We start from the raw sequence: 23,222 nt of genomic DNA, 5'->3' as shown, positions 1-23,222 counted from the left end.
AATAAAATAAGCAAATAACTTGGTTGCAAAAACTGCATGATGATTGGATAGTCCTCGGTTTACGAGGTGGTACCCGTTGAGCTGCTCGAGACTTCGAGTCTTAATATAGTGTGAAGTCACACATGGTATTTCCTCAAATTGTAGGCATTCCATTGCTTCTCGATCTCTTTATCATTCATGGTAGCAAGAGTATAACTACCCTTGCCGCCTACTCTGCTGATCTTGTAAGGACCCTCCCAGATGGGGTCCATTTTTTTCGAGCCTTCTCTGCGGGCAGTGATGAAGGCCTTTCTTAGGACTAGGTCTCCGGGTTGGAATTGCTGGATCTTGGCCCTTTTATTGTAGCTGGAAATGAGCTGCTGCTGGTAGGCTGCGATGCGAGTGATGGTTTGTTCGCGCCTCTCTTCTGCCAGATCTAAATCTGTGGTCATCTATTTACTGTTCTGCTCAACGGTTGGTAATAGAGTGTTGATGCTTGGCACGATGATGTTGGGAGGAATGATTGCTTCCGAACCAAACGCCAAAGAAAAAGGAGTTTCACCTGTTGCTCGTCTTTTGGTGGTGCGATATGCCCATAAACATCCCGGGAGCTCATCTGGCCATTTTCCCTTTTTGTCCGTGAGGGATTTCTTGAGGCAGTCGAGGATCGTCTTGTTAGATGCTTCGACCTGCCCATTGCCTTGAGGATATCTTGGTGTGGACATGTGTTGTTTGATGCCGTATTTTTGGAAGAACTTTGCCAAATCTTTTCCCACAAATTGAGGGTCGTTGTCAGTGATGATGGACTGAGGGATGCCAAATTGGCAAATGATGTTCCTCCATATAAAGCGCTCTATGTCCGTCTGAGTCGTGGTCGTCATAGGTTCTGCTTCTACCCATTTGGTGAAATAGTCGGTTGCAACGATCATCATGCATCTGCCCCCCATAGCAGGCGGCATAGGTCCTACCAGGTCGATTGCCCATTGCATGAATGGCCAAGGACTCGTTTGTGGGTGTAGCTCACTGGCGGGTAGTGCTGGTACTGGTTTGTAGCGTTGGCAGCGGTCGCACTTTTGTACTAATTCCTTAGCATCTTGGTGCATGGTAGGCCAGTAATAGCCTGCGTTAAGAGCCTTTTGGGCTAAGGATCGGCCTCCAAAGTGATTCCCACAAACGCCTTCGTGGATTGAGCTTAGAACCTTCAAGTCATCGGGAGGTGCTAGGCAGCGGAGATGTGGGCCGGTGTAGGATCTTCGGACGAGAATGCCATTCCACATATAGTAGCGTGCCGACTTAATTTGGAGCTTCCTTGACTCCAATCTTTCTGTGGGTAATGTGCCGTTGACCAAGTAGTCTATAATTGAACTTTGCCAAGTGGGAGTTACACTAACCTGTGACACTTCGGCTATCGACTCCATCTCTATGCTTGGCTTGTCTAGATATTCCATCAGAATGGAGCGTTTGAATTGGTGGTCAAGGGCGGAGCCTAAACCAGCTAGTGCGTCTGCATGTGTATTGTCTGCCCGCGGAACTTGAGTGAAAGTGTAAGTCTGAAATGCTTCAAGCTGCTGGCGTACTTTCTCTAGGTATTGTGCCATCCTTGGGTGTTTTGCTGTGTATTCCCCAGTAGCCTGGCTGGTGATTAGTTGGGAATCAGAATGAATTGCGAATTTCTTCACCGCCAAGTCTTTTGCCATTCGGAGGCCTGCTAGTAGAGCCTCGTACTCTGCTTCGTTATTGGATGCTTTAAAACCTAGAGTGATCACCTGCTCGAGCATTGAGCCATCTGGAGTAACAAGAACTATACCTGCTCCCGAGCCTTTATAATTGGATGCTCCGTCGACATGCAAGTTCCAAAAATCTTTATTGGATGGAGTAAGTGTGTCTAAGGTACTCTCGGCTGCTTCTGGGGTGTCGTTGGGCCGCACTGTTGCTTTGCCTAGGCTAGGTGTGAATTCCGCCACGAAGTCTGCCAAGGTTTGGGCCTTTATCGCTGTGCGAGGTCAGAAAACTAAACCATATTGGCCAAGTTCCAATGCCCATTTCATCATTCGTTGAGAAGCGTCTGGACCATGTAATATTGATCGTAAGGGATATTGAGTCATAACAATGACTGTATGAGCTTGAAAGTATGGTCTGAGCTTCCGAGCTGCAACAACTAACGCCAAAATTAATTTTTCGATCTTTGGATATCTTGTTTCCGCATCGAGAAGAGCTTTAGAAGTGTAGAATACCGGCAGTTGGGCCCCCAACTCTTCTCGTATGAGAGCAGAGCTCACTGCTACCTCGGAAACTGCCAAATAAATGTATAAATCCTCCATTGCTTCCGGCTTGGATAGTAAGGGAGGTGATGTGAGATAATTCTTCAAGTCTTGGAAAGCTTTTTCGCATTCTTCATCCCATTTGTCTCTTTGTGCCATCTTGATAGCTTTGAAAAAGGGTTTGCATCGATCGGTGGATCGTGAGAGGAAGCGATTGAGGGCGGCTGCTCGTCCGGTCAAGCTTTGGATCTCCTTCAAGGTAGTTGGAGATTTCATCTCTATGATTGCTTGGATTTGCTTGGGATGTGCTTCAATTCCTCGTTGGGTTACTAAGTACCCTAAGAATCGGCCTGAAGATACTCCAAATGTGCACTTGGTAGGGTTGAGCTTCATCTTGTACCTTCTAAGGATATTGAAAGTTTCTGCTAAATTACGAATGTGATCTGACTGCTACTTGCCCTTTACCATGATATCGTCGACATAGACCTCCATGATTACCCCAATTTGCTTTTTGAACATCATATTTACTAGCCTTTGGTAAGTGGCTCCCGCGTTCTTGAGGCCAAAGGGCATGACCTTGTAACAGTAAGTGCCTCGCTCTATCACGAACGCAGTTTTCTCTTTGTCGGGCTCATGCATGGCTATTTGGTTGTAGTCGGAGTATGTGTCTAAGAAACTAAGCAACTGGTTTCCAGAAGTTGAATCTACTAATAGATCAATCCGGGGGACAGGATAATAGTCTTTTGGGCATGCTTTGTTGAGGTCGGTGTAGTCTACGTAAACCCTCAATTTGCCCTTCTCTTTCTTCATGACTAGTACGACATTAGCAAGCCATGCCGAATGTGCTACCTATTCTATGAATCTGGCCTTCAATAGTTTATCGATTTCTGCCTCGATGATCGCTACTCGTTCGGGTGCGAAATGTCTTCTTTTTTGAATTACCGGTTTGGCAGTTGGATCGACGTGCAGCTTGTGGCAGGCCATTTTGGGATCAATACCGGGCATGTCGGATGGTGACCATGCGAAGATATCTCGGTTTTTCGTAAGGAAAATTATGAGTTCTTCCTTCTCGTCTGGGCTTAGTCGTGAGCCAATTTTAGCCGTCTTTTCCGGCTGCTGGGGATCAAGAATGATGTCTTCAACGTCTTCTTCGGGTTTCCATCCTATCTTGTCTGCTTGGGCGCCATCTTTTCGATCCACCTGCTGTAATTGCTATTTGGTAATTTCTTTACCCTTTTGGACTTCGGTAACCTCTACGGGGGTAAAGATCTTCTTTTTTTATTCTTTCAACATTTGCACAGTGCATCGTCGGGATGAAACCTGGTCAGACTTGATCTCTCCGACTTCTCCTTCTGGGATGCGAAATCGGATTTTTTGATACTTGACGGAAGTGACGGCATCCAGCTTGATCAACCAAGGTCTCCCAAGAATCCCATTGTAGGGAGATGGGTCACTTACGATTGTGAATGTTTGCTTTGAGACGACTGGCGGTGTTTTAACGTCAAGTGTGATATGGCCGATGGCAGTTGAGGTGTGTCCGTTGAATCCAGTAAGTACCTCTGCCCGGTGTATGATTGTACTTTCCAGGCCCATCTTCTGAATGACCGAAAGTTGAAGTAGGTTGACTGCACTTCCATTGTCAACCATCATCCTGTCGACTATAGCATGGGCTAGTTGGACAGATACTACTAACGCATCGTCGTGTGGGAAGTCGACTCCTTCTGCATCCTGCTCCGTGAAGCCAATGATAGGTCCAGGTTGGGTATCGACTGTTTGAACTTGTGAGATTAGTAAAGCCTGCTGGATCTTCCACTTTTTGGAGTTATTAGTGGCCCCCAAGTGCTCGGATTCAGCGAAAATGCCATTGATTCGAATCGTCTTAGTTGGTGGCTCCTCATCTCCGTCTGCATTCCTCTTTGGCTGCTCAGCTGGCTTGTCCAAATATCTATCGACTTTGCCTTCTTTCACGAGTTTCTCTAGGTAGTTCTTCCAACTGTAGCAGTTGTTGGTTGTGTGACCAGGACCTCGGTGGAATGCGCAATACTTGGTGTGGTCCAACTTGGAAGTATCTCCTTTTGATTGTTTCGGCAACTTGAACCATGGTTCATTCTTGATGTCATGAAGGATCTGATGAATCGGAGTTGAGAACTTAGAATAGTTATTGGTCATCGGGCCTTCTTTGGTTGTGGGTCGGTCCCTGCGCTTGACCTCCTGTCTGCCCTTGTTGGGTTTATTTTCATCCTTCTTTTGAGCCGCTGCTAACTCTTTTCGAGGCTGTTCGGGAGCCTTTTCTGCTTGTCGAGCCTCGTCCCAAAGTGCATGCTTCTCCGCTAGAGCAAAGAAATCTGCTAGAGTTAGGTCTTCTTTCATGATCATTTCTCCAAACAGTGTGTGGTCTGCTGGTAGTTCTTTTTGGAAGGCTGCACTTGCTATCGAGTTGTCGCATCCGACGATCTTCGCCTTCTCCGCTTTGAATCTCTTCACATAATCGCGAAGTGACTCTTTTGGGTTTTTCTTTACGTTGAACAGGTGATCAGACTTTTTCTTGATCGAACGATAAGATGAGTATTCTTTGGTGAAAACCAAGGAAAGATCATTAAAATTCTGGATGGATCGTGCCGGCAAGGTATGAAACCAATCTTGTGCCTCGCCTTGTAAAGTAGTGGCGAATATTTTGCACATAAGGGCGTCAGTATTCCGATAAAGGACCATTGCACTTCGGTAATGCTTCAAGTGTCTTTCGGGATCTCCGTCTCCTTTGAAAGATGTGAAGTGTGGCATGCTAAACTTACGCGGAGGCTCTGCCTACTCGATCTCATCCGTGAAAGGTGACCTACTTATGTTGGTCATATCTCGCCTTAGTGCTTCATCAACCATTTCGTTGCGTCGAAAATCACGCATCCGTTCATTGAAAAGCCTTTCTACCTCTTCTTGGATCTGCTTTTGTTGGGGTAGCGGAGTCTTCGGCTGCCCTTGGTCTTTATCTACCGGTTTAGGCTGCTCTTCTTCTTGCTCGGCTCGTCTATGCTATGGCTGCAATGTATGAGATAGGTTCCTAGCAGGCGAGGGATTTCTTTGTAGGCTACCGGTGGAACTAGAGCCAGATTGAACGATTGTTTCCTTCCGTTTGTCAGGCTGCCCGCTCCGATGTAATGTGGAGGATACTCCTTGTGAGCCTAATCGCGAATGAATGATTTGCCTAGAAGGCTGCCCATGTTGATTATCAAAGTGTGGCCCCAACCGTGAATGTATACTTGCTCGTGGGCCTAATCGAGAGTGCAAGCTCCTCCGCGCGCTAAGACGGGAGTATACGCTATTTCGGGGGCCCAATCGAGAGTGTGCACTGTCTGAATGCTCGACTTGTGATGGGTTGAACGGCTGCTTTCCAGGTCGCTGCTTAAAAGACTCATTGTCTACCCTTGTTCTACTTCGGGAAACTTCATCGTGGGCGCGTTGCAAAAGTTGGTTCACCAAGGTAGTTTGTTGTGCAAGGGCGCTCGTCAATTCTATGACTTGTCAGGATAAGTTTTGTTCGCCATTCGGATTGGAAGAACTTGGATGGAATGCACCTCCTTGAACAATAAAAGGGTGGTTGACTCCAAGTGCGAGATTTGAGTTGGGGAATGTCAAATCTGCGGAGAAATGTGGTGAAAACGCCTCAGCCTCGATGATTGGTCCGGATGGTTGAGATTGTCTCGGGCCGACTTGGGCAGCTTGGGAAACCATGAGAGCAGGCTGGGCTGCGGGGGCAGGCTGGATCACTAGGGCAGGCTGGATTGTTGGAGCAAGCTGGGCTACAAGAGCAGGCTGGATCACGGGAGCATGCTGCTTAATGCGCGGTGCATGTGAATGCGAGGCTTGGGCTTGGGTCCACGTAAACTTGGATGGCACGGCTTGGATCATGGTCTTGGTACCGTGAACCTTGGATGGCATGGCTCGGGCCGTGGTGAAGGTTCCATAGACCTCGCCACGAGTGGTTACCGAAGTAGCCACCGCGGTGGTTCCCATGGTGGGTGTGACGAAGGCACCATAGACCTCGCCGTGGGTGGCTACCGAGGTAGCCACCACGGTGGTTCCCATGGTGGAAACTCGTGGTGATGATGCCGCTCCCCTCATTGTCGCCTTTTGTCTCACGGATCTCCGCAATTCCATTTCTTGAATATTAGAATTTTCACTTGTGGAATTTTCTAAATTTCTAACAATTATATTTTTCTTATACGTTTTATCAAAGAACCTTTGTAAGTGAAAAATTCTATAAATAAGAACGTACGAAAAATATTCAAATGGACTAGAAAACAAAGAAAAAACCTTTTTGCGCGAGAGTCTTTTACGAGTATGGATTTCAACTCTCAATGAAAGCACCAATTTGTGGATGCAAATTTTCTCCTCCTCGATCTTGGATGATTTTGCACCTACAAAACAACTAGCACCTTAGGTTAAGGCCAAAAGCCTCACGCGCCCACAATGAATGGGGGGCTTTGGCCGAAGAACCTCCGATGCCAAAGTTAGAATTTTAGAGAGAAATAGTGTTTAGAGTATTTGGGATTTTTTGCAAGAGGTTTGGAATGAATTTTTAGTGAGAATAGGTGCCTATTTATAGAGTTAGGCCTTGCCCCATTTTGAATAATGGGAACCGGCCATAAAGTTTTTGTGGAGGTCAATTTCATGTTTTATTAGCCAATTTATTGGCTAATTAAATATGAAAAGAATTAATGGGTGGTTATAAGAATGAATGACTATTTTAATAAGGAAAATGGGAAAGGTGAGGATGTGAATAGTGGTGGCCGGTTTTGTCTATTTAATTTGGGTGACTTTATTGACAATTAGGGGATTAATTGAGTTGATCCCCTAATTAATCAATTATTTATGATTTTAAGGGATGATTTTAGGAGATATGGGAAGAATATATTATTTAGATAATTAATTAACTAAATAATATATTAGAGAAATTAAGTTTCGGAAATAATTACCTAAAATGAGATAATTTGGAATTGGTTACCTCTTTTGGAGCATTTTTGAATTGGTTGAGGATGATTACCCACTACTTGCGCGTAGGAATCCTGTTATACCTCAAGGATATTTTTGTCTTCTTTTGTCCCAAAGTCCACGTGTCGCCTAGTGAATATTTTTTGCTCCACAAATGCCCCCACACATGTTGGGCTGCTTGCAAAAAAGGGCAACAGGTGTAGAGATTTTCTCGCTTTAGGCAACTCTGAATTGCTTCCTATTTTGTTGTTGATTCTCTCTTTTAATAGGAAATTTAATCCTTCTAGGAAAAGGAAATAAATTTCCTCAAAGCTTATTTAAGTCCACCTTAAGTGGATTATTAAATCAACTTTTTAGAGAGAAACTTATTCAACCTTACAAGAGAGAAAGAGAGCTTAGAGGATATTTGTTCCCCCTCCTCTAGCAATCTTCTACGTCTTGCCCGTGCAAAGGATCGCCTTTCGGTGCGTGCTTCGTCTTCTCATCGCCTCTAGGTAAGAAAAATTTAATTTTCTTATCTTCATAATAATAAATTTTTTTTTTTTTTTTGGAGTCTCGGAACTTGAAATTGTCTTGACAATGGTTGAAGAGACTGCGGCACTGTTGCCGTGGATAGTAGGATCAGACAAACCATGCCGTGGAATTTGGCATGGATGCTATGCTTCATGCCATGGATTGACACTGCAGTCTGGGCCTTTGTGCCTGGGCTGTGAGGAAGGAAAAAGGTGTGGGGGCGTCTGCCTCTGTCAGCTAAATTGGGCCCGTGCCCTAGGAAAGAAAAAAGGCCTTAAGTCCTTTTTTGGGCTTTTTTTTTTTGCGGCTAAGCTTTTAAGCCCCTTTTTTTTTTTTTTTTAAACAACTCTCTAACAAATCTTCCTTGTACTTTTGCAGAATTTTCAAACATGTCTTCCTTGAGCCACAAGAATAATGATGGTGTGCCCCCGTTGTATCGTCAAGGCGGGTCTTTGAGCAAGATTGGCTACTTCAAAGCTGCTCACCTCAAGATTAGCTCCGACGATTTGTTTAGAGATTTTCTTGAAGCGTATTGGCATGCCATTCCGTCTGGAGTGCGTGTGAAGCGAGTTAAGGATGGTAGCAGCTGGGAACCATGCAGTGGAACTCGGAGAGCTATCAAGTTCTATCCTTACTATTTTGTGTTAGGGTTTACTTTCCCTATGCCGCGTTTCTTCCAAGAAGTGCTCTGCTCCATGAAATGCGCGCCTGCCCAATGTTCCCCGAATGCGGTCTGAGGTATATTGTAGATCCGTGGACAGCCAATTTTGAGCCGTTTTTCGACCAAACCACGGAGAGTTAGCAGTCAAAAAGCTACCATTCTCTTCGTCTAATCAAGAAGTATGATTTTTGTTTTTGAATCACTTGATTTCGTTGAGTATTGAATAAGTTATGAACGTTTAAAATTTACCCAGTTTCCGGCGAGTTTTCCAGTTTTCCCTCAGACCAGTTAACTTTGAGGTTATTTTACGGCCATCTCCATTAACCATTGGGCTTCCAAATAGGTATAATATTATTCTACACTTTCCTATATTCATTTTGATATATTATGGGTCAAATTTGGTTAAGAAACGATTGAGTTACGAAGCTTTGAAAATTGCCCAAACTTCCGGCCAAGAACTTCGGGACACTTAACAGAGTTTTTAACGGAAGGACCAAAATGATGGATGGTGGAAAATCTCAGGGACCACTTTGATTGATTTGAAATGTTAGATACCAAAGTGATGAGTTATGCAATTGATTGGTTTGAAATGTTAGAGACCAAAGTGATGAGTTATGCAAATCTCAGGGGACCATTTTGGCTATTTACCCTAATAATAATTGTGCCCACTACTTACAATAATAATTAAAATTCTACCCTATTTCTATCTTGGGTCCCTTCTATCTCTTAGTCCGTCTCACCCTCACTCTCCAAAAATTCGAACCCCGCTCCTCTGTCCAGTTTGAACCCACTCCCCCGTCGAGTTCGTCCACTTCAACTCCACTCATCTGTCCAGTTCAAGGCATTCCTCCGGCGACACACAGAGAGACAAAGGAGCCCAAAATACAGGTGAGGTTTCTTAAATTCAATTTTTCAATGGGTTTTTGTTCTTTAGGGTTTAAGGTCAAATTGGATGTGTATTTTGTCGAATATGGTTTATAGTTTGAGGACATTGGGTTTCAGATTAGGAATCTAGGATAGGTGCAGGTCTTTGGGATTGGAAGGGTTTCAAGTTGGGTGTGCTCCGATTTAGGGTGGGTGCAACGGCTGCAACTTTTTTTCTTGGTATGAAATTGACAAATAGAATTAGGGTTGATTATGTTTATGTTTATGAAATTGTAGTGCTGATTATGTTTTTGTGAAATTGACAAATAAGATTGACTATGTAGCTTGAGTTTTCTCCTTTCGTTGATGTTACAGATAAATTAGAATTTTGTTCTTATAAATTGTCAGAAAATGACTCCTACAACTTTTTTGCTTGTTGTCATATAGGGAATGTAACTTTTGGCTATAACATATGTTTTGTAGAATCAACTGCAACAACTGCATAATTTGCAGGGCCAGGCTCAGCAGAAGTTTCAGTCGTTAACTTTGTTGCTAGCTCCTTATATCCATTTTTTCTTTCTTCCAAAGCCTGGTTGCATATATGTACTCTCTGTATAACGAACCCTGATTATTATTTACTCATTTCTTGTTATCATCCTTTAGGAGATCTCTTATGTTTTTGTAAGGTTCTAGATGCTTTATTCATTGAAGTTTTCACATTCCAGGGGTTGGTATGTACTTTAAGATATTATTAAGACATCTGTGATTCTGTTTACTTGGGATATCCTTTTGTTTTATGTTTATAAATTATTTTTTATTGCTAAAGTATTGGAACTAAAATCGTACTTATAACGAAAAAAAGAAAGAAAAAAAACAGCTTAGAAAATCATTAACTTGAACCTGGGTAGCCATAACCCAGTGGTCTTCACCGATACCACTTGTCTTTTAAGTGGGCTTGGTTAGACCCATTAAGTTAATAGACGGGTATGACGAATTATGGACTATGGATTTGTCATTTAGTTAATGGGCATGGGTAGTCCAAACCCAAATTTTTTTGCCAATGACCATCAATGCATTGTAACAATGAATCGTTGGCAGTGGCACTTCAGTTTTTTAAATATTTTAAACTGATGTGTGCAGAGTCATGAACTTAAAACATGTAATAATTCTTGTTGACTGTATATTCATTGGTGTAAATATATATTCTTGTTGACTGTATATTCATTAGTGTAAATGAATAATTGTCTAGTGTTAACTGTATATTCATTTGTGTAAATGAATAGTTCTTGTTTATTACACTTCATTTGCAATTTGCAATGTAGATGGCTAATTTGATGTTTGATGATGATGCATTTTTGGCATCTATGGAAACTCAGCCACACTCCCCATTTGGTATAGTCACTCAAAATGAATCATTTGTAACCAACCAACCCCATGCGACATGTAGTGGAAATACGCAATCAAGTGGCTTAACTTCTTTGTCAACCACAACTCGAAAGAAGAATAGGGTAGTTAACAGAATACAGTGGGGCAGGGGGAGGCGCGAAAAACTGAACTTCAACAGATTCGGTCAAGCTATTTCTCCTAGTGACAATGTGGCCAAATTTGGCCGCTACATAGCCATGTTGGCTCGTGATGGTGGATTGATCCCAATTGATTCACCTAATTGGCGCAAAATAGATTCTTCAAAACTTGATCGAGTGTGGTCATTGGTCCAGGTATTGATGCAATAAATACTGCAAATTTGTAAAATTTGACTTGTTGGATGCTTACAGTTTTTTGTGACAACTTAATTATTGTTTATGTAGGCCACTATAGACTGGACAAATCCAAGAGTTGCTGGCAAAGAGGAGAAAGTCAAGGGTATTGTGGAAACGAAAATACATGATCGTTTCAAGACATGGAGGGCTAAACTCCGTAAGTTGTATTATGTTCCCTTTGAGAACTCCTACCAAAGGAAACACTGCAATGATGCTAGGGTAATCCAGACACAATGGCAAGCCTTGGTAGCTCAGTGGGATAAAATGGAAAATAAGGTTTGTAAAACTTTTCAATAGTATAGTTACTATACTTCATTAAACCTTATTTGAAACGAAACTTAAGGTTTGATAAAATAATTATTTTCCTTTGTGGTGTTGTTTATTTGTTGTGAACCAATGGAGATGTGCAACTAATGCCAAGAATCGAAAAATGTTAAAGATGAGTCACACAACTAAGACAACAACTTTTGCTCAAATACGGAATGATTATGTGAGTGGATTCTTTTACTATTATAAATTGATGTTGCCATGAATATTTGTTTTAGATAGTACTTAAGATAGTCAATATATCTCATGATTTGTTAAAGATGAATATAAAGTTACAGGAATAGTGCTTCAGATAGTGAACATATCTCCTGATTAACTCACAACCTTAGTCTTGTTTTCATTCCTGTTATAAGTACATGGTTAAAACTTGACTTAGTTTCTGTGATTTGTTCCTCATTTTGTATCATAGGTTAGTTTCGGGATGGTAATAGGATCTTTCTTAATTGTGCTTGGACCTGCCTCAAATTGATAATGCATTATCTAGAAAGTAATAATATCCGAGTAATGGAGTAGTCTGACAACATCATCATCATTCAAGTTTAATTGAGTCATAATCTCCGAGTAACTCAGTCTATCTGAGGTACTGAATAACAGCAAGGCTGAAGCCTAAAGTAAGGTAAAGCAAACTCAGTTTTCGAAATAAATAAAACACTAATAGATTGACATCTCACAATCCAGAAGAAAAATATGAGAAATAGATCATAGATTAGAGAGAGTTCAATTAATATCTTAAATACATCACCTGATAAGTCGTCACAATATGCTCTACGGTTTTTGTTCAAATTTCCCAACGATGTTACAAGTACCAGTGAGTACATCCATGTAAGCTTTATGTGTTGTCTTCGTTTGATAGAATTCCCTAAAAAGTTCTACGCACTTAACCTAAAGCAAGAGTGAAATATGAAGAAGTTAGAAACATCCCCGAGATTCTTAACCCAGCAGATAGTAAATTTTGCAAGGGTATTTTCTCAGCAAAATTGGTATACCATATATGGGGGTAGGTTGAGGTCAAAAGCCTTGTAGCTTGGCCACAAGCCAGTGGTCAAGACAGTAACTGTCAAATCAATACCATGATTTGCATGTGGATTATTTCTCAGATACTCTTCAAAGCCAATTTGGTTGTCCTTGGCCAATGTCAAATCAGTAACCTCCAATGAATAACCAATTTTTCTTTCTTAGTCATATCTCCAGCAGTAACCCTGAAATGTATGCACGCAAGTATATAACATTAAAAACAACATTTCTTAAGGATTTTTTAAGGCAACTGACCATTCCATCCATCTTTGAGGTCAACTGACCACCACATTGTTGCTTCAGTTTTGTCAAAATACATCTCTCATGGTCATCATTAGCACTTTTGTCAAAAATAAGACATCGAGCAAGCTTTTTGTTGCCAAAAATTAAACATGTATAGTTAGAGGAAAACATATGTGTCCTATTCCATATGTTAAATGATGTCTGTGTTTATATATAATGCACTATATTTTCAATCGTTGTAAATGTGATTGTTTAATGATTGTGGTTGTTTTCGGGATCTTTTTTTGTGTCTTAGGCTGAAGAACATGATGGAAATGAACCTGATCGTGTGACTTTTTCAAAATGGCACACACAAGAGGACCTAAGCAACTCCCAGTTAATGCTAAATCTGGCAGAAGGATGGTAATTTGTACATTTTCACTTGACCAAATTTATTTCTAGCAACCTTAAACGAAATTTTATGCATTTACGAATGATTAAAACTTTTTCAAACAGTTGGCATTTGAAAATCTGGAAGTGGAGGTTCGTGAGCGTGGTGAAGAGGTAACAACAGAGGTTCGCAATAGGATTTTTGCAGAAGTGCTGAGGCCAGAGAAGCGAAATCAAGTGCACGGCTTTGGCCTTGGAGTTGGTTGGGCAAATGTACCAGGAATTATTACTGAGCAGCGAGGCATTTCTAGGGAAGTTAAGTATCTTCGGGAAGCTTATGAAGCTCAGAAACAAGCCACTGCTGCTGTAGAAGAAAAAATAACTCGTATGATGCATGAGACAAATGAGAAAGCGGAAAAGATGAAAAAGAGCAAGAAGAAAGCATACAAAGGCTTAGGGCCGAACAAGAGGAGAATTTGAGATTAGCAAAGGTGCAAATGGCTGAGCAATTGAAAGTTATGTTGGCACATGTGGGCATCAACATTGGCTCATTTGGAGTGGGTGCTCTACAAAGTACTTCAACTCAGCAGCAAGGGTGTGGAAGCTCACACGCTCAGATTTCAACGTTTTTCGAAGGTGGAAATGACAAGAATGTGCAGTGTGGACCTCCAGTTTCTAGTGCTATGATGCATGAGAACTGCCAAAGTGAGAATACTGGTTAATTGTCATCAAGCAACCCTTGTAAATGTGTATTTTGTTTATATATTGCTAGTTTGAATTGGGATACAAGCTTGGATATGTTATATTTTGTTGTATATAGAGAATGCCGGGTATGTCTAGCATAGGATAAGATGTATTTTTTTGTTTAACATTTGGAGGGGTTGTATTGTTAAGTTGCATGAATTGGTCTTAGCCAAGAACATAGGTTATGTAATATATTAACTTCACTATTTTAGTGCTAATGTTAATGAATCTAATGTTGATTTATGTTTAGTTTGTAATGGATGATTTGTAAGTTCCTCAAATTTGGTGGAAATTAGGTTTTGTGAGCAAGCCTGATGATTTCTATATTTAAATAAAAATATCCAATTTTACCAAATAAAAAATTAAAAAAATCCAATCATGCCACACTTTTACAATTGTGTTGGAGCTTTATTGTATTTATTAAAATATAATAGAGTGGCACAATTTTAAAGTTGTGGTTCCTTTGCTTTAACATTTATACAGCAATCTAAGCCTTTAAAATAACAATTGTGCCGATCTTACACCATACATTCAATAGCCTTTATTAAAGGTGAGACACAAAAAGGGTTGTATTTGTGCTTAGCCCTTGGGCACAAAGCATCATATTGTGTGCTATCAGCAATGGTGATGCTCATAGAGGGCACAAACACAAAGATAGTAGTTGCACTGTTGCTATTGGTCTATGAGCACAATTGTTGGTGCATTTTGGCCTCAAAGGGCACATATAATTTTTTTTGTGCTCAATGCTCATTTTTTTTCATAGTGTGTAAACATGCAATCAGTGAGTACTAAAGTTTATTTTGATTTTTTTTTTAACAAACGATAATATCTAGACTAAAGGGGTGAGAGAGTAAGCTAAGTCTCACAATGATCTAACAATAATATGGTTCAAATTCATTTTTAGCAAGAATTGAACCTAATATCTCTCACTTACAAGTGAAGAGGAATACCACTAGACCGCAGTACTAAATGGATTTGTTTTGATTTAAGTGAATATTTTCTAGTATCAATACATTGTCATACTTTTTTAAAAACTTAAAACTATCTTAAGGAGGGTCACTTTTACAAATTTCGCACAGGGTACAAAGTTTTATGATAAATCCTGGATAATATTTAGAGATTTTTAAAGTGAAAAATTAATTTCCAAATAGAAAAAGTCATACATACGACTAGCAATAGTGTTTGTAGAATTTGTATATAAGATCATACCTTTTCTGACAAGATTGTGTTCTCCAAGTTCCATATCAATCTCAACTAACCATCGTCACTGACTCTTTGAAAAATCAACACCCTAAAACAGTATACGTATGAGTTTTGTGTTAGATGTCCAGTGATTACATACTTCGTGTGAAATTTGGAAGGTTCCAAAGGTATTTCTGTTTGTTATGCTTCGGGTATAAGTCTTTGAATGAAGATCATGGCAGATGCTTATTCAGCTCTTCCATACCATTATTGGCTATAATGGTTTCTCGCTTCTTAATAGTCAAGATGATATTCATATCTTGTACCCCATATAGAGTGGTTACGTTAGAAATATCCAAATAAGGGAAATTGAACTTGTGACAGTTTAACAATCCATTAAATTTGGAGGGAACAAGATTGTGATTGGTGCTATGAGAATGAATCATCCATAAGCATCAAAGTTGGAACATTCAAGTTCTAAGATAAGATTTTCATGAAAAACGTCGGTTTTCATGGGTGTGTTGTTTTAAAACTTCTGGTTTTAAAGGCACTCAATTCGAAACTACAGGGTCAATTTAGTTTATGAACATTTAGTTCATAAAAGAGAGGTTCCTGCAAGAACACAGAATGCAATATACAACTAAGTGTAATGGATTTAAGTTGCTTCAGGACCTCAAGTGTGAGTGCTTCGAGACTACGAAAGTGAGTCAACGGTTCAAAGAAGAGAAATAAAATATTGAATCATTAATGTCTAAAAGTGATATTCAGGTCAATAATTTTGGATTCATTATCAGATTAATGGACTGCAGGTCACTTTTAATTAATTCAATAGATCGGGATCATTCGGGGTTGATTGTAGAATCAAAATAATGACATTCGGGGTCATGTTAACTTCAATTGGCTTCATGCCAAGCAATAACAAAAATATAGACTAGTGTGGCTTTAACCAAAAACGTAGCAAAAATATTTAGGTATGGTTAAGAAGCAGGGGATGCCAAAATATGGTATTGGGTAAAAAAAAATGATGCAACCTAGCACATATAGGATGGCTGCAACGCACGGCCCCGTAAAAAAATTGCAGGCAATTAGGCTTGGGGCACGGTTGCCAAGCAGCCCAGGGTAAGCTGCAGGCTTACTGCAACATTTGGGCCAAATGAATGGGTGGAGCCCAGCAACTCATAGGCTGCTGCAGGCAGGCCACTTGCACAGGAAAACAAAAGCCCAGCATTCGCTGGCTTTGGGCTAAGGTGTGAAAGCCCAGCTTTCGCTGGCTTCTGGTTGACTAAGGAGCAGACCCAGTCAGCGCAAGTCTTTGGGCCAGGATGCGAAGCCCAGCAGGGCTGGTGTCTGGTGAGGCATGCACAGATTGAGGTTGCAGGCCTAACCTTGTGGAACCCAAGCATGCGGGGCCAACAACTTCAAAAACCCACGCCGTGGCCTGCCCAAAAAATTTCCCATTCCTTGTTTTTCAATTTTCCGATTTCTATTATTTAGGGTTTTCAAAACCCCCAAAAAATAATTAAAAACTCATGCTTCTATTTTATTCCGATTCTTTGACTCACAAATTCCAAATTGCAAAATTTGAGTAATGCATGAAACAAATATATATATCGGAATGAAAATATAAACATAAAGGGGGTTCATGCATCATGGGGATTATTTTCATGCTTCATGATCGTTTCAAATATCTTACTTTATTTTAAGCGTACCTGATTGCAGAAAACAACAAAAGCCTTTGAATTTGTAGAAGTTCTTTCTCGGAAAGTCGGAATTGCATCTCCAATGCATTGTATCACGTTCAACAAAGAAAAATTAAATTGAATCAATTGCATGTAGATCAATTCAATAAAATAGTAAATTCATCATAAAAAGAATGATTAAAGCGTAATACTCCCCTGATTGAAAATCAAGCTCTCTTTAGCACAGCGTCAATAGCGTGCTGATAACGTATTGTAGGTATAATTTACTGAACAATTATGGAGGCCTTAGAGAGAGAGAAAGGTGCGGCAATAGTATAGATGAGACACCCCGTCTTGAATGAGGGCGTGCTGGCCGTCACGTGCGAGTGACGTAACCATTTGCACAGTGCGGAAGCTAAAAAGATAAATAGAATTATGAATAAATAAAAGCCAAAACACTAGCAATGCTAGCTAAGAAATGATGCTAGTGTGAAACTCAGTGTATAAATACACATTCAGAGTAAAAAGAACGTCTAGTTGCAATCGAGTACGACAATTACTCAGATATAACACCCGAAGGTAAATCCTACTTTGGTGAATTCTGTCAGGACACCGTTGGATTCCTTGTGGCCACCATACTCAGCTAATTAGAACCTGGAGGGGTGAAAAACAAAGTTGAGTGGGTCAGTAAAACAAATCTTTTCAAAGACAAAACATTTCTCATAATGTGGTAAACCCTCTTCGTAAAACCTGTATAGTTTCCCAGGAATATAAAAATATAATTACTTATCTCAAAACCAGCTCAGAAATAGTGATATGTAAAATATATGCCATGTCAAAATATATTTCATCATATCATATAAGTATATCAGTGAAGTAAGTTCATCATAAATAATAACATGTCAACCGAGTGATCAGCCCAGCTGAAATTATAGCTCATAATCAATCACATCAATCAATCTAGCCGGAGTCACCACAAATGACCTATACGGCACTACACTGCACACCGGTCGGAACCACTGAAATGGTATGTACGACAGAACTGGGTGTAATATAGTTATGCTCACGCTATCCTCTCCTGATAGCTATGCGATAAATCGCTAGTCACCTACGAGTCGGAACCACCTACGAGTGGTCTATACGACAAGAGTGGGCACCTAAATTGGATCCAATGTGAGCATATGGTGCGAGGGTGACTAAATATATTTACAGGCCTGAATCACATCTCTGCTAAATCATAATCACCCTAGTGCAGGTTTATGAGCTTTCAATCACATCAACTCAACAGTCTCATAATTTTAATTTATGAACTTACCTGGCACTTACTTGTGCGTCCGCATCACCAATCATGCATGTATGCAATTACTAATGCATAAATAAAATAGTTATATATTTTGCATGGCATTTCATAAAACGCATTTCATATCACATTTCACTTAAATTGATTTTTTGGGAAAAATCTCATTTATATAGGTATATACGGAAAACAAAACTGCCCACTCACCTGGAGTTCTCCCTATAACTCCCTAGCACAACACATCAAGGCGTTATGACGATCGGCGCCTAGAATAATCATCAAGACATGCCTCAGAAATCATATTGATAGAATATAACTTATATAAAACACGTCACTACATAGTTCGATCCGGAAGATCTGCAACTCAGATTTCTGATCTGAAACTTCCAGAGATCTACAATATACCTCTAGGACAACATCCTAAAATTTCATTACCATCCAACGGTCGAATCTCCACCAATTGCCAAAATCAAGTGACGGTTAACATTCTATCTTATGAACTTACAACTCCAATTCCGAAAGATCCGTAAATTGGATTCCCGATCCGTAAGTTCCTATAATCCTCAAATATTACGTAATACAACGTATCAAAGTTTGGTGATGATCCAACGGATGGATCGTCAATTCATATTTTGGCCTAACCACGCATCGTAACGAATTTAGGTTCGAATGATCATCATACGTCATTCATTCACCAAAACTGAAATTAGAGCATGAATTATGGCCTAAAAATAGCTTTGGCGGCTCACTGGCCACCCGTCGCCTTGGGTGGCGGTTGGCCACCCCGGCTCGCCGGAAAATCCAATTATTTCCAAAAATTACCAAAATTTATAGAAATGAAGATCTCAATAGGTAGAGTAAACTTTATACATGTGACCAAGGCCAATTTAGCCTGGAAGGGCTCCAATTTCATCAAACCAGTGAAGAACCCTAGAAATGGATGTTTTCAATTCGACCTCCAAAACCACTCTGATGCTCCAACTAATGTTTAGGCTTTGTTCCAGGTCCTAAGGGAATGCTAATGGTGTTAGTAATTGAAAGAAAATGTTTCAAGATTTGAAGAATTTGTTCACTAAGCCACCGCACACACCGTACGGTTTCATCCAATTTCAAGGCCAAATTCTTTGATTTTTTGGGGTGCAATAGGAAGAAGGAAGATCATAGAGGGTTTTCCAAGTGATGGTTTGAAGTAACTCACTGGAAAAATGAAGAAATTTCGACGGAAACAGGTGGAAAACCCACCGGGTCGCGCAGGTTGCAGGTTGAAAACCCATTTCTGTTCTTTTTCCTTCGCTTCTCGCCCTCTTTTCTTTCCTCCTTTCCCCTTCTCTGATTGGCCAGAAACTTCTCTCTCTTCTCCCCATTCACCCAGCTTCTCTCCCGAAACTCTCCCGGAGTTGTCTTCTTCTTCCTTCTGGTGGGGCAGTTTTGCCCAATCCTCTTTCTTCTTTTCTCCACCAGTCACGCACACACACACACACAAAACCTTCCTTCATCTTTTTATTTTTATTTTCCTTCCCTTACATCCGAGCCATCCATTTCAGATTTCCTTTAATCTGAGCCATCCAAATGGCACACCAAATTTTTATAATAAAATTCATAAAATGCCCAAACTTCAAACTTTAAAATCTTTTTCGTTATAACTCCAAATCACGAACCGTATGCGTCCACGCTTCCGTAGCGACGAGTACTACTAGGATATGTTAAGAAAACAAATCTTAGATGGCACAACACAACGATTAACCTCGAATAATGTGCGTGCCTCAAAGGGCATTTTTGTAAAATCCTTTATTAAAACTTTAAAAACTCTTAAAATCAGGGACGGGTTGTGACAATCTACCCACCTTAAAAAAATTTCATCCTCGAAATTTACACAATCTTTACAATCCATCAATATCCATGAAACAACCTGAAACATATCTCTCTCATTCGATCTTTTGTCTCCCAAGTAGCTTATTCTGCTGAATGATTCCTCCATAAAACTTTCACTAAACGCACAATCTTAATCCTCAGAACCTTATCCTTCCAATCCAAGATAGTCACTGGTTCCTCATCATAAATCAAATATGGATTAACTTCTAAAGGTTAAGGAGGAATCATATGCGAAGGATATGAAACATAATGTCAAAGCATGAAAACATGGAACACATTATGCACTTTCGACAACTCTAGAGGCAACTCAAGCCTGTAAGTAACTTCACCTACTCTCTCGGTGATCACATAAGGTCCGATGTACCTAGGACTTAACTTACCTTTCTTTCCGAACCGAACCCCACCTTTCCAAGGTTAAAGCTTCAGAAATACACAATCACCTACATCATACACCCGATCAGTGGCATGTCTATCGACAAGGTTTTTCTATCAATCCTGGGCCACTTTCATAATAGCTTTAATCACTTGAACATTCTGAGTAGTCTCCTCTACTATCTCAGGGCCCACTAATGTCTTTCACCAACTTTAGACCAACACAAAGGTATACAACAAGCTTTCCCTTAAAGTGTCTCAAATGGTGCCATCCTGGTGCTAGAATGATAGCTGTTAATATAGGCAAACTCCATCAAATCCAACTTAGCTTGTCAATCATCACCAAATTGACGTACCGAAGCTCTCAGCATGTCCTTTACAGTCTGAATGGTTCTCTCTGATTGACCATCTGTTTGAAGATGATAAGCTGTGCTGACTTAGTAAGCTAATCAACAATTACCCAAACGTCATCACACCCGTTCCGTGTACGAGGAAACTTGTACACAAAATCCATAGTGATATTTTCCCATTTCCACTGTGGAACGGAAAGTGGCTGAATCAATCCAAAAAGGCTTCTTTCTTTCTGCTTTGACTTGCTGACGACTGATACACCTCTAGGATGCATTGCATAAGCTGAACAGTATGTTTCGTCCAAAATTACTTTCTTTAATTCCATATCATTAAGTACATACATCATGTTCTCTTGCATAAGCATGCCATCTGATTCTCTAACTCTGAGGTCTTTCTTTTTCCCGTCATTCCTTGCCTCAATTAATTCTTGGGTCTCTTCATCATCCATCTAAGTTTCAAGCACACGACCTGCTAAAATTTGGCCTAACTTGAAAATTAACAAGTAAGGCTTCTTCTTTATCTTCCACTCCTAACTTCACTCCAGTGAACCGTAAATCATCAAGAAGAAGACCATAACAATCATAACTGGCATGAAGTTTAGCTGAAGTCTTCCTACTAAGTGCATCAGCTACCACAGTTGCACGATTAGGATGATACTCAATCAGGTGATCCTAATCTTTTAGAAACTCAATCCACCTTCGTTGATGAAGATTAAGATCTCTCTAAGTAAACAGATACTGAAGACTCTTATGACCGTAAAAATCTTGCACTTTTCTCCCCATAAAGACAATGTCTCCAAATCTTCAAAGCAAAGATGATAGCTGCTAATTCCAAATCATGAGTAGGGTAATTCATCTCATGAGGTTTCAATTGTCGTGAAGTGTAGCAATCACCCTACCATGTTGCATCAACACACATCCTAAACCATTCAAAGATGCATCACTGTAGACCTCATAATTACCGTTATCATCTAGGAGTGCTAAAACAGGTGTATGGGTGAGATAATACTTCAGTTGCTGAAACTTTGCTCACAATTTTCACCCCACTCAAACCTAACCTCTTTTCTAGTCAATCCCGTCAATGGCAAAACAATGACTGAAAAATCCTTTACAAACGTCTATAGTAGTCTGCTAGACCAAGAAAACTCAGTACCTCAGTGACGGTTCGAGGTTGTTCCCAATTCTCCCAGCTGTCACTTTTTGAGGATCTACTTGAATACCTTGTGCAGATATCACATGTCCCAAAAATGCCACTTGATTTAACCAAAATTGGCATCTGCTAAACTTAGCATACAACCGATGTTCCCTTAATCTTTGCGACACCAACCTAAGATGTCTAGCATGCTCTGTTCTAGTTTTAGAGTACGCCCGAATATCGTCAATGAAAACACTAACAAACCTGTCTAGATATTGCTGGAATACTTGATTCATCAAACTTATAAAAGCAGCAGGCACATTCATCAATCCGAATGGCATTACCAAAAACTCGTAATGACCATAACGAGTTCTAAAAGCAATCTTAGGGACATCTTCACTAATGATCTCTAACGGTTAATAACCAGACCTTAAATCAATCTTCGAAAATACACCAACACCTCTAAGCTGGTAAAAAAGATCATCAATGCATGGCAATGGTGAAAGATATAGAATCCGTACCTGGAATTAAGTCAATAGTGAACTCCACATCTTTGTCTGGCGGTAATCCAGGTAAATCATCCGAAAACACATCTAGAAAAATGCCTAACCACTCGTACGTTCTTCACACTACTACGAGTACAATCCTGCAACACCACATGAGCTAGGTATCTCTGAAAGCCTTTCGATAATAACCTATTTGCTCTCACAGCAGAAATAACGGCATGCCTCACTCCACTTTGCTCACCCACAAAAGTAACCTCTGGTAATCCAAGACGATGGAAAGTAACTGATTTCTCGTAACAATCTATATTGGCACGTTCATACTGCAACCAATCTGTGCCTAGAATAACATCGAAATCCACCATCACTGGACACCCTGAATAAGCACAATACTAGCATAGAATGAACTACCTGTTTACTTGTTTAACGAATCCAAAGAATAAGTTATTAATATTACGGTCTGCAGCCCGTAATACTGATAACTCACTATTGTCTCGATAAGTAAGTAACAATTCTCGAGGGTACAATATTACCATCTTGCCCTCCATGGGGAAATACATATACACTCCTCGATCGTGCTCATTCACTACTTTCTTTGGCAACATCGTCAATAACATAAAATTTCTACATCACAATCAATTAAAACTCTAGCAAAGTGACCAAGAATGTTTTACGTGCCCATGATCAAGCCCGAAAGATTCTAAGTATCTTGCAGCTCTATGTCCCATTTTTCACATGTAAAGCATCCTCTGCTTTCTTGCCTACACTTTCCAAAGTGTATGATATTGCACTTACGACACAAAGGTACATTTCCTCGACCAGAGTCACCTCGCCTCTGTAATCTAGGATCTCCAGTAAATCTTCCACCTCGCATCTGACCAATGGTACTAAAACCTCTACTGGAAGAACTAGAATTAACTCCACTTCTTTTGAAGCTCTAAGTCTTGCGAGGTTCTTGAGACACATGACCTTTACCTTGGTCATCTTTCCTTTGATTCTCATTCTTTTCCTTGTCTTAAATTGTAAACTCTTGTTTCTTACCGTCCATATATGTTGGAGGAATAAACCTTTTCTTAAACAACTCTTTAAACAATTCTCAATCAGCTGTTTC

The 23,222-nt window shown here is 40.3% G+C and overlaps 1 protein-coding gene and 1 pseudogene across 1 annotated transcript; one reads left to right on the top strand and one right to left on the bottom strand.

Moving 5' to 3' along the window:
* Positions 1-10,588: 10,588 nt before the first annotated feature.
* On the top strand, positions 10,589-11,509 carry LOC126629589 (uncharacterized). Its single transcript, XM_050299664.1, has 2 exons — positions 10,589-10,982; positions 11,073-11,509. Exons 1-2 carry the CDS (start codon positions 10,599-10,601, stop codon positions 11,319-11,321), a joined length of 633 nt encoding a protein of 210 aa, XP_050155621.1. The 5' UTR covers positions 10,589-10,598; the 3' UTR covers positions 11,322-11,509.
* Positions 11,510-11,831: 322 nt separating this feature from the next.
* Positions 11,832-12,779, bottom strand: LOC126630218 (cullin-1-like; annotated as a pseudogene).
* Between the last annotated feature and the right edge of the window lie 10,443 nt (positions 12,780-23,222).

This window comes from Malus sylvestris, chromosome 7 (assembly GCF_916048215.2).
Source record: "Malus sylvestris chromosome 7, drMalSylv7.2, whole genome shotgun sequence".
Taxonomy (NCBI): Eukaryota; Viridiplantae; Streptophyta; class Magnoliopsida; order Rosales; family Rosaceae; genus Malus; species Malus sylvestris.
This window is presented reverse-complemented; position numbering and strand designations above follow the sequence as displayed.

Excerpts from the sequence above, each read along its gene's own strand:
- LOC126629589 (XM_050299664.1), top strand. The coding sequence starts at position 10,599 with ATGTTTGATGATGATGCATTTTTGGCATCTATGGAAACTCAGCCACAC. Across the intron at positions 10,983-11,072 it reads GAGTGTGGTCATTGGTCCAG|GCCACTATAGACTGGACAAA; the intron begins GTATTGATGCAA and ends TTGTTTATGTAG.